The 17,530-nt window shown below is 40.6% G+C and overlaps 1 protein-coding gene across 6 annotated transcripts in view; it reads right to left on the bottom strand.

The window, feature by feature from the left end:
• pald1a (phosphatase domain containing paladin 1a) overlaps positions 1 to 17,530 on the bottom strand; it is a 57,916-nt gene that overhangs the window by 33,671 nt on the left and 6,715 nt on the right. For 3 of the 6 annotated variants that reach the window (XM_082544325.1, XM_082544323.1, XM_082544324.1), the window contains exons 2-17: positions 14,620 to 14,817; positions 14,315 to 14,417; positions 13,175 to 13,354; positions 12,596 to 12,760; positions 12,349 to 12,509; positions 11,675 to 11,750; positions 10,729 to 10,883; positions 10,537 to 10,633; positions 10,264 to 10,368; positions 9,825 to 9,920; positions 9,606 to 9,740; positions 8,604 to 8,720; positions 8,085 to 8,264; positions 7,744 to 7,941; positions 7,292 to 7,432; positions 7,128 to 7,199 (exon numbers count right to left, since the gene is read on the bottom strand). In XM_082544325.1, the coding sequence (XP_082400451.1) occupies positions 7,128 to 7,199; positions 7,292 to 7,432; positions 7,744 to 7,941; positions 8,085 to 8,264; positions 8,604 to 8,720; positions 9,606 to 9,740; positions 9,825 to 9,920; positions 10,264 to 10,368; positions 10,537 to 10,633; positions 10,729 to 10,883; positions 11,675 to 11,750; positions 12,349 to 12,509; positions 12,596 to 12,760; positions 13,175 to 13,354; positions 14,315 to 14,417; positions 14,620 to 14,804 (2,166 nt within the window). In that variant the 5' untranslated portion in view covers positions 14,805 to 14,817. Of the gene's footprint in view, positions 1 to 7,127; positions 7,200 to 7,291; positions 7,433 to 7,743; positions 7,942 to 8,084; positions 8,265 to 8,603; positions 8,721 to 9,605; positions 9,741 to 9,824; positions 9,921 to 10,263; positions 10,369 to 10,536; positions 10,634 to 10,728; positions 10,884 to 11,674; positions 11,751 to 12,348; positions 12,510 to 12,595; positions 12,761 to 13,174; positions 13,355 to 14,314; positions 14,418 to 14,619; positions 14,818 to 16,064; positions 16,302 to 17,530 lie in introns of those variants that run through there. The other 3 variants (XM_082544321.1, XM_082544322.1, XM_082544326.1) reach the window with 3 other exon arrangements.

The raw sequence follows: 17,530 nt of genomic DNA, 5'->3' as shown, positions 1-17,530 counted from the left end.
GATTATTGAGCTCATGTTGATTCAGACGAGCCTTTTAGCTAATACTGACACAGTCTCACTTTTTACCTGATGAAATGATGCTGCCGAGTTAGAGGTTTCATTCATTTGGAGTTATGTTTGGGTTCAACTAATGGCTCTTCAAATAGTGAAGATACAAAATATTATAGCTTTTTAGCGTCTAGATGGATCACTAAAGGCTGCCTCCATAGTGGCTCCAATCAAATCCCTCAAAATTAGTTGATTTTTTTTTTTTTGTTTAAAAAATGTAATTAATTCTACCTTCCTATTAAGAAAGTCTTTTGAGTTATCTTAATATTTCATAAATACAATGGCTTATCACACACGGTCCTGCAAAAAACAGCTGTACCCCTTCCTGATTTCTCAGTTTTTGTCACAATTACATGTTTCGTGTTTCATCATGGAACTTATTTTAATATAAGACAAAGATAACCTGAGCAAATAAAAAATGGAAATATTTAAATGACGATTTCATGTTTTTTAAAGATGAAAGCTAACTAAACCTGCCTGGCAACGTGTGAAACACGAACTGCATCTCTTGTTAAATCATTAATTAATTGTGATCAATCATATTTTTTTGGAAAACTGATTATAGCTAGAACTGTTGAAACCAAAAATCACTTAGACAGATGATGTCTGATAAAGTGGAGTAGGTTAAACGAACCCACAAAGCAACACATCATGCCACAATCTAAAGACATGCGGGAACAGCTGAGAAGTCAATGACATCAGCCTGGAAACTGTTACAAAGCCACGATAGGTCATTATCCACACTTGGACAGCATTTGGAATTGTGGCGAACCTTCCCACGAACAGCTGCCCTACCAAAGCTACTCCAAGAGCGCATCGACGACTCATCAAGGAGGTCATAAAAGAACCCAGAATAACATCTTAAGACTTGCTCAACAACAATGGCCAAAAACAGCATCCATGAGAGAGTTCCAATGAGAAAACCACTGCAACAAATGTTCAACTTTTTGGAACGTTTGAGTCACATCATTACATCGGGAATAAAACGAACACAGCTTTTCATAAAAAAGAACATCACACCAACAGTCAAACATGGTGGTGGTGTGATCATCTGGTGCTCCATTGCTGCTTCAGGACCTGGACAACTCGCTGTAATTGATGGAACCATTAAATGTGCTCCCTACCAGAAAATCCTGAAGGACAAAGTCTGGCTATCACTTTGTGGCCTAAAGCTCAAGCGCACCTGGGTTATGTAGCCGAACATGATTTGATGACCTTAAACAGGCTTTTTAAGCTTGCAAACCCTTCAAAGTGGAATTAAATTAATTCTACAAAGAAGTGAGGGCTAAAATTCCTCCACAGCAATGTGAAAGGCTCATTGACAATTATCAAAAACACCTTGTAGCAGTTCTTGTTGCCAGTGGTGGCTCAACCAGTTACGCTGTTTTTTTAGATAAACTTTCATGGGGTTTTATCAGTAAGGTGCCCAAGCAAGTTAGGGCATATGAAATGTCTCCTCTGTATCATCATTTTGATACCAGGTTCATCTTCTGAATGCAATTCCTTCCAGATTTTATTTATAAGTAATTACCCAATGCTAACCTTTTCTTCATGTCCTTTGGTGCTGAACTGAATGTGTAGAGTGCTTTTTTATTGAATGATGGAATGGAATTTATAGGATTCAGTTTTGGAACATTTGCCCTACACACTTGCTATAAAGACCTATGAATAATACCTTATGTATAGCAGTTTTTCAAGACATTGTTACAAAATGCTTTACACAAGGCAAACAACAAAAGTGGGGATAAAAAGCAATACAAAAAAAATAAACAGAAGGAACACTTAAAGAGCTTATTCTGCAACTTTAAATGCAATATTTTAGGATCTTATTTTGCCTCTTTTTCTCCACTTCTCCATTAATTTTCATGAAATCTGGCCTAGTAGTTTTTGCATAATCCTGCAGATAGATAAACAAAGAGTCACTGTTTCAGTTTGTCAAAAGCCAGCGTAAAATTATCCTACTGGTAGGACGGTTTGCCAAAGTAGGATGATTTGTCAGAACACCAGCTGTGATTTAACGCTACTCCGTTTTCATATTTGGAAAATAGGTAAGTATTAGCACTTTATTGACGTGGATAGTTGATTTTCTAAGCCATTTTGAGTGTTTGTTCATTTTAAAGTGAAATCCTTATCTGCTTTTTGCACAAAACTGTCGAATTTGCAGCTTTGGTTAAGTCTGCTGTCAAGTTTTTGGACAAATTTGATGTTACCGACAAAGTTAGCAAGTTTGCAGTGCATTCTTGCTGAGTGATAAGACTATTAAATTCTAATTCATTAATATCTGTATGGTATGTTAAGTCTATTTAGGTAATGTGGTTATTTAATAGGTTATGTGCATTGTTTGCTGCACATATTGAAGCTCAAAAGAAAATGTCTATTTACATATTGAGAAGAAATGGGAAGAGATTTACTCGTTCATTTCTGCTGACTCCTAACCTTCCGGCTATGACAAGGCTCAGAGGCAAAACCTCGGACAATATGTCTCAAAATTCAGACTAAATGGTCAGAAATTTATTGTTAATACTAACAACTCATATATTTGGTTAAATTCATTTGTAAATATTTTTGATGAAGATGGACAACTCTTTTCTGGAACCAGAAGATTAGTATCAGTATCAGCCCGATCCTGACCTAAATTACTGGATCGGATATCGGGGAGAAATAAAAAAAATGTGATGTAACTATGACAAAATGCTGCAGGCCCGGATGCACTGTCTACACTGGCTGTCTCTCACCCTTTACCCATCCCTGTTGCTTGTCATGTGTTTCTTTGGTGTATTAGGAGTTTTTTCATGTGCTATGTGCAGAGGTGTTTTTTTCTGTTCTCAAACTGATCTCCCTGTTGGAGCTCAGTCTGGAGGGAGTTATTTTTTTCTCCTTATCTTTCCTCATGTTGTGCATTTTCCATGTTATACCCCTCTGACCTGTCTTCCCCATGTGATGTTTGTGTAATGTACAGTGGGGCAAAAAAGTATTTAGTCAGCCACCGATTGTGCAAGTTCCCCCACTTAAAATGATGACAGAGGTCAGTAATTTGCACCAGAGGTACACTTCAACTGTGAGAGACAGAATGTGAAAAAAAAATCCATGAATCCACATGGTAGGATTTGTAAAGAATTTATTCGTAAATTAGGGTGGAAAATAAGTATTTGGTCACCTCAAACAAGGAAAATCTCTGGCTCTCACAGACCTGTAACGTCTTCTGTAAGAAGCTTTTCTGTCCCCCACTCGTTACCTGTATGAATGGCACCTGTTTGAACTCATCATCTGTATAAAAGACACCTGTCCACAGCCTCAAACAGTCAGACTCCAAACTCCGCCATGGCCAAGACCAAAGAGCTTTCGAAGGACACCAGGAAAAGTATTGTAGACCTGCACCAGACTGGGAAGAGTGAATCTACAATAGGCAAGCAGCTTGGTGTGAAAAAATGAAGTGTGGGAGCAATCATCAGAAAATGGAAGACATACAAGACCACTGATAATCTCCCTCGATCTGGGGCTCCACACAAGATCTCATCCCGTGGGGTCAAAATGATGATGAGAACGGTGAGCAAAGATCCCAGAACCACACGGGGGGACCTGGTGAATGACCTGCAGAGAGCTGGGACCAAAGTAACAAAGGTCACCATCAGTAACACACTACAACGGCAGGGAATCAAATCCCGCAGTGCCAGACGTGTTCCGCTGCTGAAGCCAGTGCATGTCCAGGCCCGTCTGAAGTTTGCCAGAGAGCACATGGATGATACAGCAGAGGATTGGGAGAATGTCATGTGGTCAGATGAAACCAAAGTAGAACTTTTTGGTATAAACCCAACTCGTCGTGTTTGGAGGAAGAAGAATACTGAGTTGCATCCCAAGAACACCATACCTACTGTGAAGCATGGGGGTGGAAACATCATGCTATGGGGCTGTTTTTCTGCCAAGGGGACAGGACGACTGATCCGTGTTAAGGACAGAATGAATGGGGCCATGTATCGTGAGATTTTGAGCCAAAACCTCCTTCCATCAGTGAGAACTTTGAAGATGAAACGAGGCTGGGTCTTCCAACATGACAATGATCCAAAACACACCGCCCGGGCAACAAAGGAGTGGCTCCGTAAGAAGCATTTGAAAGTCCTGGAGTGGCCTAGCCAGTCTCCAGACCTCAACCCCATAGAAAATCTGTGGCGGGAGTTGAAAGTCCGTGTTGCTCGGCGACAGCCCCAAAACATCACTGCTCTCGAGAAGATCTGCATGGAGGAATGGGCCAAAATACCAGCTACTGTGTGTGCAAACCTGGTAAAGACCTATAGTAAACGTTTGACCTCTGTTATTGCCAACAAAGGTTATGTTACAAAGTATTGAGTTGTATTTTTGTTATTGACCAAATACTTATTTTCCACCCTGATTTACAAATAAATTCTTTACAAATCCTACCATGTGGATTCATGGATTTTTTTTTCACATTCTGTCTCTCACAGTTGAAGTGTACCTCTGGTGCAAATTACTGACCTCTGTCATCATTTTAGGTGGGGGAACTTGCACAATCGGTGGCTGACTAAATACTTTTTTGCCCCACTGTATGTATGGTCGGAAGGGTAAGATGGCGCTTGCACAGCTGGCAGCCTTAACCCAATTTCCCTCGAGATGAATAAAGTATGATCAATCAATCAATCAATCAATCAATCAATCAATCAATCAAAAGCACTTTCACAAAACTTGCAACATGGCGTAACCCAGCTCATGACCTTAGACACAAAGATGAAGTTATTCTGCCTTTATGCTGCACAGCTGCCTCTTCTTCTCTTCTTCTCTCCCCACTCCCTCTCCTGTTGCTACTTCAATCATGAAACTGTTCAATGATCAGCTTATCGGCTTTTCTGTCGCAAGTCCCGTCTCTCTTGTTTCTTTATCGCCCACTTTCCACCAGAAAGAGGAAAACAGTGAATGAACAACAGCAGCACGTTTAAGCTTGATAAGCTGTTGCTAGAATTTATTTAATATTACTTTCTAGTATCAGCTGATGTTTGCTGGAGCCACAGCCGTACAAGCTGCTGGGCCATGATATTGGTTTGGATATGTGGTGCGAGTGAAACATGAAGATCATCTGAATCATCTGAATCATCAGAGCATTAAGTTTATTAGATTGGTCAGCATTCCTGAACTATGAAATATTTTGGGTGCAGAGTATTTTTTGCATGAATGTATAACAGAATAGCTTTAGTGTTTGGTTTTTTAAAACTTGAGTATGAACTTATACAAAATGCAGCAAGATATATTTTTTTAAAAAACAGTTTTATTGATTATAAAATACACTATATCGAATTCATATCGGTATCGGCAAACTTATGAAATCGGTATCGGTATTGGACATAAAAAAGTGGTATCTCTAGTAAAAACCAAGGACGATGCCACGAGGATCTTTCATGAGTTTTATTCATGTCCAATTGGAGGACACGCTGGCATACACGAAACGCTAAATGCAGTGTGTTCCAGATTTTACTGGTTTAGTATGACAGTTGAAATTAAAAAATGAGTATGTATTAACTGTTTGTATTGTAGTTAAATAGTGTTTAAAATAAGCAACGGTTTTTTGCTTCGGAGCGGGTAATTTTACGTGTAGGATGATTATTCTATCGGTAGGACGGTTTGCCAAAGTAGGATGATTTTTCAGACGTCGTCGTAAAATTATTCTACGGGTAGGACGGTTTGCCAAATAGGATGGTTTGTCAGAACACCAGTCCAAACTCCGCTACAGGTCCCAAAGTCAAATGAACACTGCCGCATCACTGAGAGTTACAAACTGATTTCATTCTTTCGTCTTTCAGCTGGATCAGTGTAGCTGCTCTACCAGGTGTAAGAATTAAGTTTAACATCCAGGCATCCACTGTTAAAGTTCATGGAGTTAGAAGTTAGCAGGAAGTTAGCTCACTAGTTTCCACCTAAACATGATATACCATGATCTAACTGAGGGATTTCTGAAAGAGACAGAAAACTAAACAGCAGTGACCTTTTTTGTAGGGTTACTGAAGTTGGGGTAGCTGGTATATAATGATGTGCTACATGATCGCTAGCAACACAGCTATGTTAGTGTGATATATAAACACAGTGAAGCTGGAGGATAAAAGCTTCCTGATGGTTAAGGACAAATGCAATCGCATGGCAGGATGCTGTAAACGGACCAAACTTCAGTCAGGAGAACAACTGAGATAATCCATCCACAATACATGGTTAGTCATTAATATACCAATGCATGGGTGAGCTGTAGTTATGGTACATCGTAGGGTTTTAAAACTGAGAGAGGCCGACAGTCATGACTTTTTTTAGGGACTTGTTCAGATTGAACAGAACCAGATACAAAGCATTAAAACATGTTAAAAACCAGAGCTGTAATAAACACAGAGTAGTTTGGACCCGGACGCAGGGTTCATACGTCATCACTTAAAACCCGGATAGATAGCTGTTATTTCCCAGTGTATTTTGATTCCATTAGTAGCATGCACAACCAAAAACATCTCACCTACAGGTGTTCTAGCTTCATTAACCTGTGTTTAAACAAGTATTCAAGTGTTGCATTTGACTGTCAAGATTTGATTATCTTGTAAATTCAGCACAACAGCAGAACACGTATCAGGTAAGAGTAGATCTTAGCAAATTCACCCCAAGGTCAGACCACTCGGAGACTGCTCATAACAGTTAACATATTAAATGTTAAAAAAAATAGTTCATGACAACACAATTGGAAAATGACTCGAAATGAGTATGACTAGTTTGGAAGAGTTTCCAGGAGAAAATATCTTCTTCTGAAGTTTGCAAAGTCACATTTAAATAAACCACAGGACTCGTAGAGTATTTTTTAACTGGCCTCAGCATACCAGCTCAAACACCTCATCACAACTCAGTTTTGAGTGAATAAATTAGTTAATTTCCAAACAGATATATTGTTGTAATACAGGTAATTCAAAGGGCTGCTGACTAATCTCAAATTCTCTGTTTTAGTTTATGTAAACTTGTGTTCATTATGCAAAGAAATTGAAACTTCAAGATGTTTTTATGCGCTTACAAGCTGGTGAAGATACTGTTTTTTAAAGTGCACATACCTCAAATTCTCCTTTTGTGTACTTAGCATCAGGAACACTCACAATCTCATCTTCAGCAAACTCAGGAAAACCCTGCAAATGGAAGCCAAGTTTTTATTAGTTGAAGTGGTTTTATACAGAGTGGCTCTCAGTAAACATGCAGACAACTCAAATATTCAGCTCACATTAAAGTGCCAGAGAGTCAGAACGGCGACGACCATAGCGGTTGTGGTCCTGCCTTTGCCATTGGAGCAGTTAAAAACAAACGCTGAGTGGGAATCCTCGGCCAAGGAGCTCTTCATGCCCTCCAGTAGCTTATCAAAGTCCTGCAGATGGTTAAACATACAAATATTACCACAATATGTCTTTATTTATGCAGATTTGTATTGATATCACATGAAAAAAATGAAAAAAAATATTAAATATAACACATAAACAGTTTTGACAAATTGAAATCTGGTTCTACGATTATTAACCACTAGAGGGAGCAAAAGTCTTAATCATTCTCAGCTGTCTTTAATCCAAACACCTATCAAATGAACCAGAAGCTGTTTCTGCCTCTTGAGACTGCATGTTTGAAAGGACGCGTGTGTTTGTACACACACGTGTTTACACGCACAGGCTGACACATCATTACCTCCTCTCTGGGTGCGCTGCAGTCTGGCAGAGGGATGCGTTTGCAGACAAGGCCCTGGTGAGAGCTTTTGTGCTGGTTGAAGATCTCCTGAACAGTCAGGCAGGTTTTAAACATCTTCATCTGTTTCTCCTGCTCAAGGATCACCTCCAGCCACTTCTGCGCTTGCAGAATCTCCTCCTTTAGGGATGTTTCCAGTTTCTAAAGGAGGAGGATACAGAAATGTTTTCACTTGTTTTGAAGAACAGACTAAAATCCTTGGGACATTCTTTATTTATTCAACCTAATATAAAAACCATGAAAAACATTTAAAAAGACAGAAAAAATAATAATTTTCTCTGTACCTCTAGCAGCTCTGGGTCAGATGAGGGGATGGAGATGTGTTGGTCCAGACACGTGGGCTCCCTCACAGCAAAAATCTGGCCATTTCCTTCTAACACCAGCTCTTCCTGTAGGTTGACCCACAGCACGTGGGTGTGCTTCCTCTTTTCATCCGTCAGATGGGCCAAAACAGCTCCAGTAGCCTGCACGCAGCAAGTTAAGACGATTAGGGCAAGAAGCTGGAAGTCCAGTGTGAGCGTCTTGAGGTGGGCGAGTGGGAAGTAATCATGACTCATTCTGCTGAGTCTGTTTGTACTTATGAATAAATCCGACTGCATAAATGCATACTGATGATAACTATTACAAAACTGTCGGCTGAATGTTTAAATGATTTTATTTTAAGACAACTAAAATATCAAAGTCTGTCTTTTAGTAATTATAGCAAAGATTACAAAAACATTTCTTTCTTTCTGGATCAAATTAAAAAATCTCCCATTTTTCTTGCATTTATTTTGATTAAAGTAGGACATAATCTGCTGCACCTCAGATGTTGGCTGAGCCACTCCATAAACAGGCATCTTGGGCACTCGTCTGAAGTTAACCGCCTTCATTTCTTTTACTGTGCTGAGCACGTCAGGAGCCAAGTACTCATCAGCAACCTGCACACACACAGTCATTCACAGCATGTAATATACGGTGCTTTTAAAGACAGATAATCACAAATACAGATGAGGGATCTTGGATGAATGCATGAAATGTGTTTTCATACCAGCAGCTAGCATGGTGGCTTCTATGTGGAAATGTATTTAGTTTAAAGGGGTAAATGTAGGGAGATGATGATTAGATCATAACAGATTTAGGGAACTTGTTCAGGAATATGTTTACAAAGAAAAAGCTAGCCAAGGACATAGACTGAGAATTTCAGCTTCATACAAAAATATCCAAGCAATGATGCAACTCAAAACAAGCAGACTTTTCAATATTTCTATTATTTCTTATTTTATCAGTTTCTTTTAAGCTCAGTCTGCCAACATGTCTCAAAACTATATCTGAAATATGCGTTTTATTTAACAGCTTCTGATGCAAAAACAGGAATTAAATGACGCACTATTGCCCCAAATCCTCATCTGCTCAGCGCAGCCACACAAACCTAGCGACCTGGTCAGTTAGTGTGTCGCCTTAGTGGCACTGGTGACTTTTCTGTCTTTAGCCTGTGGCTAAATGTTGTATGGATTGTGACTGATTCTTGTAAATGTGTTCTGTGAAACCTAGTGGTGTTTTTATGAGGTTTAATCATTTACCAATGTGCTACAAATGACCATTTACCTATTTGCATTGTTATAAAATCACAATAACTGAAAGAACGGACACAGCTTGACATTTTCAAGTTAAAAGTTTACAGAACACGAACAAAAAGATCTGCAATGAAAAATAGCCTATAAATCAGGCTCTGAATGAAATGCGAGCAAAGAGCACATCCTTCCCCATCATCAGCAATGTTAACAACAATGATATTGTTAAATATAATAATCTGATTTTCCCACCAGCACTCGGGCTCCTTTAGTGACCAGCTCTGCCGGAGCGGACAGCTCTGATAGATCCATGCAGGCCAGTAACCTGTACAGCCAAGCATGGCAGCACATCCACTGGCTGAAGTTCGACACAAAGGCAAGAGGATACTGCAAAAAACAACACATAGTTACGACTTACAATTTCTTTTTCATGGTCCCAGAGAAGACATGTATGCTGAAAAAACTTTTTACCTGCTCATGAAGGTATGCATTGAATGCAATCAAGTAGAAGTATCGCTCCAAGCTCTGCATTGTTCTGTTGAGAAAGTAGTCTTTGGTACTGCTTCCCTAAGAGAGGAATAAAAGCTTGATTATCTGGTCACAGTAGCAGCTTCTGCAAGGTTTTTATAATTTTTCTAGTCAAACACTTTAACCAAACCTGCTTTAATAATTAAGCTTATTTCTTGAAAGACAGGAAAGAGATCAATTAATGATATCAACTTCTCAAGTCCTCTATCAGCTCGAGAGCTCTCACTGGTAAAAGACGTTTATCAAGGCTGATTGTGCTCTCACATGTCTTCTATTAAGCAGGACATAAACTGAGCAGTTTATGAGCCATTTATAGTACAAGCTGCTGCTTTTAAAGAGAAGTTCCAAGTTACAAACTTCAAAAATCTATATCATTACTAACCTGAATTTGATAATCTTCACCAATTCCCTCCAGCTTACTCTTGTTCTCATATATTGCTTCTTTTATGTTGTGCATTTCTGAACACAGGGCAATCGCCTGGTCAACCTGTGAAGAAGAAAAAGACAATGAATCACATATATGAACAATTTGTTTTTAAATACCTGTTTGGGTAATAAAATACTCTGTACCTCTCGTTTTTGCATAAAATCTTTATTTGGGACCTACGTGTAATTTATTATAATTTTTTTTCTTTCAAATCATTATCAGCTTTACCTCTTCCATGACCTGCTGTCCATTAGGGAGCTTGTTGATCAGAGACTGGATCACCTGGAACAGTGGTCTGGGTTCTGAAGCAGCTGGCTCCTCAACTCTGACAAAACAAAACAAATATTTTGCCTTTATAAAAAAAAATAATTAATTAATAAATACTTGTCATTGATTTTCTATTTGATCTAGACTTCTTACTGGGGTGGAGGCTGTGAATCACCCCTGAGGCGATTCATGACAAGCGTGCCCAGGATCATGGCTAGGTTGGTGCGTCCAACGCCCACCTGGCAACTGAACAGCAGAGCAGGCAGCTTCTGGGATGCACCAGGGCCCAGAGACAAGCTTGGGCTCTCCTGGAAAACGATGCACATAGATGAGAGTTAAGCTATTTTCACACATGAATTGAAGACAATGTCAGAAGTCCCAAATGCCAAGTTGTGCAACAGATCTGCTCTTACTACCAAAAATAGTAGGGTACTTCCTGTATAGGGTGCATTTTTTAACGTAGGACACGAGATGCCCACTTGTCACGTGATAGATAATACATACTTTGCACTGGAAAATGTCAGTTTACAGAGAAATCAAATTCGTTTCCAAGAAGCTATCCATTAAAATTCTACATCTGGGGCCATCAAACCAATGATATCCGGCTCACCGCATTGAATTGATCACTTTGGAAATATCAGTGAGTGACTAAGATTTACTAAAACAAAGCTCTGATCCAAACAGAAAAAATGAATCCGCTTTCAAACCACAGGGAATGGGAACGGCTGCTGCAAGCCACTCCAAAAAAGGTCACAACAAGAATAAAAGAACATCCTGTATGAGTGAAGGGAAGGATGGAAACCAGACAAAGTGGATGACCAAAGAATGGACATGAAGTGAGTCCTTACTGCCTTCTTTTGGGGGACTTATCAATAATTGATTACACATACAGGACAGATAATGGCATACATGTGGATTAAAAAAGCTAGCGTTACTTTCTCACTACCTCAGTGAAAAACTCCAGGCGCTCTCCAAAGCTCTGGCCATGAATAACTTTAATGGCGCATCAGAACAAGATCCAAATATAAAAAACAAGCCCAAAAAAGGACTATGTAACAGCTGGGTTTGTAGTGTGATTGGCATTTTTACATCTGCTTACCCTGAGTATGTTAACAAATGCGTCAAAGTCTTCTTCCAATGGTGCTCCCTCTGTGGGCAGCGGCAGTCTGTAGTACCTGCAAAACAACACACTGTCACCCAGAGTTGAACCCGTCCCTGTGTATGTTGTGTCAATACTGCCCTTATGTAGGTCAGAGCACATAAACATATAACCTTAAGACTTTACAGCCGAGCTCCCTAATGTTGTGTTTCCTAATCTCATCAGATAGAAACTATGCCTTTTCCGGCAAACTGCAAAGGATGATGGGAGAGATTGAATCACAGGATGAGCCCAAACACCTGCACTTTGAATCTATTTATAATAAAACATCCTATCGTTTACGAAACATAAAGATTAAGAGTAAATGCTTTAGGGCTCTCCTATGGAAGTAATACATTCTCTTGGCCTGGATACGCAGCGAGCGGTTCACAACATCTCAGCAAAGCCGACACCGCAGATCTGATTGCAAACAGGATGTTTCAATCTGTAGTTTTTACGCCCCCGTTTCTTCTCGTTTCCAAAAAAACGCAGGGCAACCAGTCTTTGCACAAACAAGCACCACTATTTATAACCTTCCCTGCATGTTCAGCAGCAGGCAGCCGCACGCTGCTTCGTGTAAACTTGTGCGTGTGACTTGAGGAGCTCAGGCATAATAAAGGAACAATGTAAACAACCTGTAGGCCGGCATAGTGAACATCGGCCTCTTGTAGACCTCTTCGGTCACATGGATGTCCTCCTCGCACGTGATAGATATCTTCTGCGGCTCGTCTTTAAAGAACTCGATGTCATTGTAGACGTAGAAGACGTTTTCGTTGAGCTTGGCGAAGTCATGGAGCTGTGGAGCGTGGATGAAAGGAGAGTTTTAGTACTGTTGCAAATGACACAAAAAAATCAGGGATTACGCATGAGTTTGTCTCTCACCTCCTTTCTGATGGTGAGCTCCAGGCTTTCCACCCTCTCCTCTTTTTCCAGGTCATGAAGGTTCTCATGTAGATTTTCCTTCCTCCTCGGGGTATATGGCACAAAGTCATTGTCCTTGTGCAGGAAAACAACGGGCTCCTCTCTTACACAGACGAATATAACCTCCTGTAGGAAGAAATATGGGAAAACAGGCCTCCTCCTTAAAACTACACTACTTTTAAAAATAGCTGGAAACAATTTCTCGTCATATGACACTGAGCACATGAATACAGAGTTTTAAAAACCCGATGTATAATTTTGTCAATTTCATTTTAATTGCGGCCGGTTTCTAGCTGCTCTAAGTAGAAAGATTCATTTTCCACTGGCGCACATGACCACAACTTTCTGTTTGCTCAGTTCTGCAATCCAGCCACAGCCTCCACCGAGCACTTGACTCCTCAAATATTTACTGACAACACGGAGCGAAAGAGGCCAGGCAGAGCTAAACTGGCACCAGCACAGGAAAATAGGATCTACAGAGAAACCTATCGAAGGCTTAAGAGGAGCACAGTGAAATTGTGCACAAGTTATAGCAGTGACCTCTTGTCCTTGCGCCTGGAGTCTCTGGAGAACCTGCTTGAACCCAGTCAAGCTGGGCTGACCCATGCCATACAGGGGGTAGGATCCTTTCACTTGGCGGAAGTTGGGCGCCCCATAACTGCCCGTGGTGTTTAGGACATCAGCCTTGCTGTAGACATCCTGGACCATGAAGTACTCCCCCTGGAAAAGAGAGCACATATAAATCTGAACTGAGCCAAACTGTTCCAACTTCCAGCACAGCCTTCATTGGGAGAGTAGCAAAGTAAACATTACAGTGGTTGACACGGTGTTTACATGTGGAAGTGCTTTGTGTCATCGCTGCAAGATTAAGCTAGATTTTTGTCCTCTGTGTTTGCAAACAACACCAAAAAGATAACGTGCGGTTACTGTGTCGTCTCAGAAAGTTCAATCTATGCCCTCCCGCCCAGATCTTTAGTAGACCTGTTCCCTGCACTGATCCAGAGAGCTTAACGCACTGAAACAACAAATACAGACACCCTCATGACCATTGGACTTTCCAGATTCTTCTTATATTTACATTATATACATATTTACGTGTCTTTCCCATTTCTAGTTGGTATTTCAATTTGTTATATCAATATGAGTTAACAGAGGAATAATATCAAATCTACTGTTTTAAAAAGAGCTCTAACTTCCTATGTGCACAATATACAAGTATATAAATATATAAAGAAGATTGATTAGTAGTTTTACTACTTTCAATGTCAGCATCAGCCCCAGAAATCAAGTTTTAATCAGGTATTAGGCGTTCATAACATTTCAGACAAACATTACTGGTAGAAAGAAAGGAAGTCACTTTTTAAGGAGATGTTCTCAAGACTAAACTCCTGACCTCTCTACACATATAAAAGGAGCTGTGAGTTAACACTGACAAAACACTGCATGCTTGAACTACCACAGCACAGTTGACAGAGCAGATCAAAGCCTTGAGAGGAGGGTGACAACATTCCCGTTTTAATGGCTGCCTCTGATCATAAAAAAGCGCATGACAATGTTCCTACACCACTCTGCAATTTGGACATGTAAATGTGAAAAAGAAAGAATGGTGAGATGACTCCACAGCTTGCTGTGACAGTGTTGTTCTTTGTCGCAGCTACAAGAAGAGCACGGCACCCTTACCTGCACGAGGTAGTGCTCGGGCAGAGTGTCTGATATCCGACCGACTTTGTAGTTGGTCTTGAGGATGTCGTCGTGAATCTGAAATTCCTGTCTGCAATTATATCTGCAATGCAAAACACAAAACAAGGTGTGGATGGTGCAGAGAGGCCAATTTAATTATCAGCTGCTATTTGCTTGGCCTGGGTTGACAAAAGAGATGATAACGGGGGCAAACACCGTGGCTGGAGGGTGAGGGCGGTGTCACCTCAGCGATCAAAAAGGTTTCACACCCGACTGTGAGGACGTAGATTCGGGGAGGGACTTACGTGATGACGACAGGTGCAACTTTGTTGGTGATGATGGACTTGGCCTTGTTGTTGTGGATGTTGACTGTCTGGAAGGGGCTCATGCAAAGAGACTGCTTGCTGTCAGCCATCGCGTTGCCATGGACACTCTCAAGCGGCGACGCAACAGAAACGGGCTGTGGTGCGGCACTGGCAGTTGTACCCATGCTCCACAAGCTGCTGTAAATGGCATCGCAGTGGACTTAGAAACAGGAAGCAATCACACACGAACGCACGCACACAGCGGCGGAACATACAATAGTGTGTATTTGGAGAGTGACATCATTTACAAACATACTTAAGGTGTGAAAAGTTATTCAGTACTAGTCTCACACTAAGACTAGGAATGGGTTAGAAAAAAGTGTTACTCACCAGCGTATGCTACATAAATAGAATTTTGAATTACTATGCAGATTTTTTTTATTTTTCACATCATGAAACATAAGCTGAGCTATCATGTATTATGAAAAATATTATCAGTGGTAGTTTTCCGATGCATAGAGCAAGGCTCAGCCAATAACTCATAAAATCCGCCTTTTTAGGCTTAACCATTAATTTCATTTCTCTACAGTTTCATCGTGGTCATAGTGGTAGGGGTTCAGAGTCTCCAATGAGAGCCAGCCAGGTTTCAACAAAACCTTTTCTCCTCTGAATAAAAACCAAGCTTTCCAGGGAGCTCAACAGATAAACAAACAAAACTTCTGACAGCCTAGCAGGCCACACCATCAGTGCTCATTAACATCGCTTGTAAGACACAGCTGGCTGGGAACCTATTACCCCTAACTTAAATGAACAGAATAATACATTGAGTCCCCAAACACAATCAGAGAGAATGAATCCAACAAACACAAAATCTACCGAATGTCACACAGTTCAGCCGTATGGAAGCTTAGCCTTCTAGCTGAGCTCAAAGCACCTCTGTGTGATCATCAGTTTTGAATAGAGTGGGCTCTCAAGGTGCAGAGAGGCTGTGGGTGAGAGAAGTGCCGCATGAGTCACAGCTACTGTCTTCTTTGTTGCTTCTGAAGGTAAGAAGGTAGGTCAAGCCTTGTACTCGGAGACTTTTTGATTCAGCAGAAAGATTCTTCTCACAAGCACAACGTGTTTCCTGGTTTGGATTTTTTTTAATGTACAGTATAAATGGTTTGTAGTTCAAAGAGTTCAAATAATCATAGGATTTCAGTAATTATGCTTCTATCAAATAACAGCTGCGGGAAAAGACTGAAGGCAAAAGAGTCAGAAGCCCTGCCCGAGTTCAATAGGAGGAAGCCAAGTTTTCAATGCTGTGCTCCAGCAGCTTCACAAATCTATTTAAGTCCCCGTCACATACCAAAAGGTTCTCTGTTAGCATAATTTTGTGGCCACCGCAGGAAACGTAACAAAAAACACTCCTTGGCGTAACAATTCAGTAAAATATAATATCTTACGCATGAGATGAAGTGCAATCTGTGCTTCCAGAGCCCTTTCTTTGCTGCTTTCTTTCTGCCATGGTCCAAAGGAGTGTGAGAACTTGGCATCACATCCAAAAAAAGAAATCTTCCTTCTTTGAATCCACTCACCCACCCCCAGTCGGAGGGAAACACCCCTTGTGGGAGTTCAAAGTGCCAGGCTGCTTGGCATTCAGGCAAAACTTCAGAAGTTATACTTTTCAGACAACGTACTCCTCGTCTTTGCTCCGTCTCCTGACTGATGTTGGGGAATAGATTCATGCAGGAGACTGGAGTCTCAACGGAGGAGACCAGGGGAAGTAGCAATACATCTGGCAGCCAGATGGCTAACGCTTAGCTTTCTTTCACATGGGCAGGCTATGCACAAAGATAACACACAGCTGACTCTTTCCAACGGACAACACATGAAATGATAACTTTATTATTCACTTGACAGAAGCGGATCCACAGAAATATTTTCATTTTTTTTTCAAAGCTTTTTAACTTCTGCTTTTATCTCATAATTTTTGCTTATGTTAGCAGGAAATTGCAATATTTCTTCTCTTTCCTTTGAAACTTTTATTTTTAATGAATAAGGGTGGCATGAACCAATCTATACTTGCAAATTCGACGTGTAGGCTACATAAATGATACAGAAACAAGCTGTGGTAAACATTGTACGCCCAAGTATACCACAAGATGTAGCAGATGTAAAAGTGTTGCCAGTTTTGGATTATCCATGTAAGATATGCCCATTTTTTTACAGAGCATTCAAGCTAGGAATACTGTGGCATCATGCCACCCCACTATTCTGTATACAAGCTACGAAGACGGAAAGGGGGGTGGCTTTGTTGCTGCGCATTTAAGCCCTTGGGAGAGATAGTAAAAGAGCCAAATTGACAGTAGTAGAAAGACATAGCCAGCACTCCGAATGCTGATGGTTTGGACATCACATGGATCTGATTCCAAAATAACGACACACGATGAAAAATGAAGCACATTTTGCAGGCCTGCTGCAGATTAGTGTGAACAAGCAAAGGTGTCATTAAGAGAGGTCTTTTTAACACTTTTAAGGCAAACCGTTCACCTTAACGAGTTTTGCTTTGTTCTTCTCTTAAAGTAACGGGTAAAAAACAGACTAATTTCAATCTCTGTCCCTTTAAGGGCATTTAATCAGTAGGTTTCTTTTACCCACCACCACAGTTATGCATGGCTCTGTGGTTTAGTGGAAGGCCATAAAACACTGAAAACTGATTCTCACATTATATTCAGCCACGCACTAGAACTTCCTAAATCTTATCGCATATGTGATGTGGTTGTTTGCGAAACATCTGATAATTGAGGATACGTGATACGTTGCTTTGACTTTTCAGCAAGTTAATGGTCACACTGTAGGCTCTGCTCTCTTACTTTGCAGCCTGTCACCACTGCTGCAAGACCACGGTGCACACACTTTGATACAGACG

Source organism: Aulonocara stuartgranti, assembly GCF_965226115.1.
Source record: "Aulonocara stuartgranti genome assembly, chromosome: 8".
Classification (NCBI taxonomy): domain Eukaryota; kingdom Metazoa; phylum Chordata; class Actinopteri; order Cichliformes; family Cichlidae; genus Aulonocara; species Aulonocara stuartgranti.
Note: the sequence above shows the minus strand (reverse complement) of the source record. Positions and strands in the feature narration are given on the sequence as shown.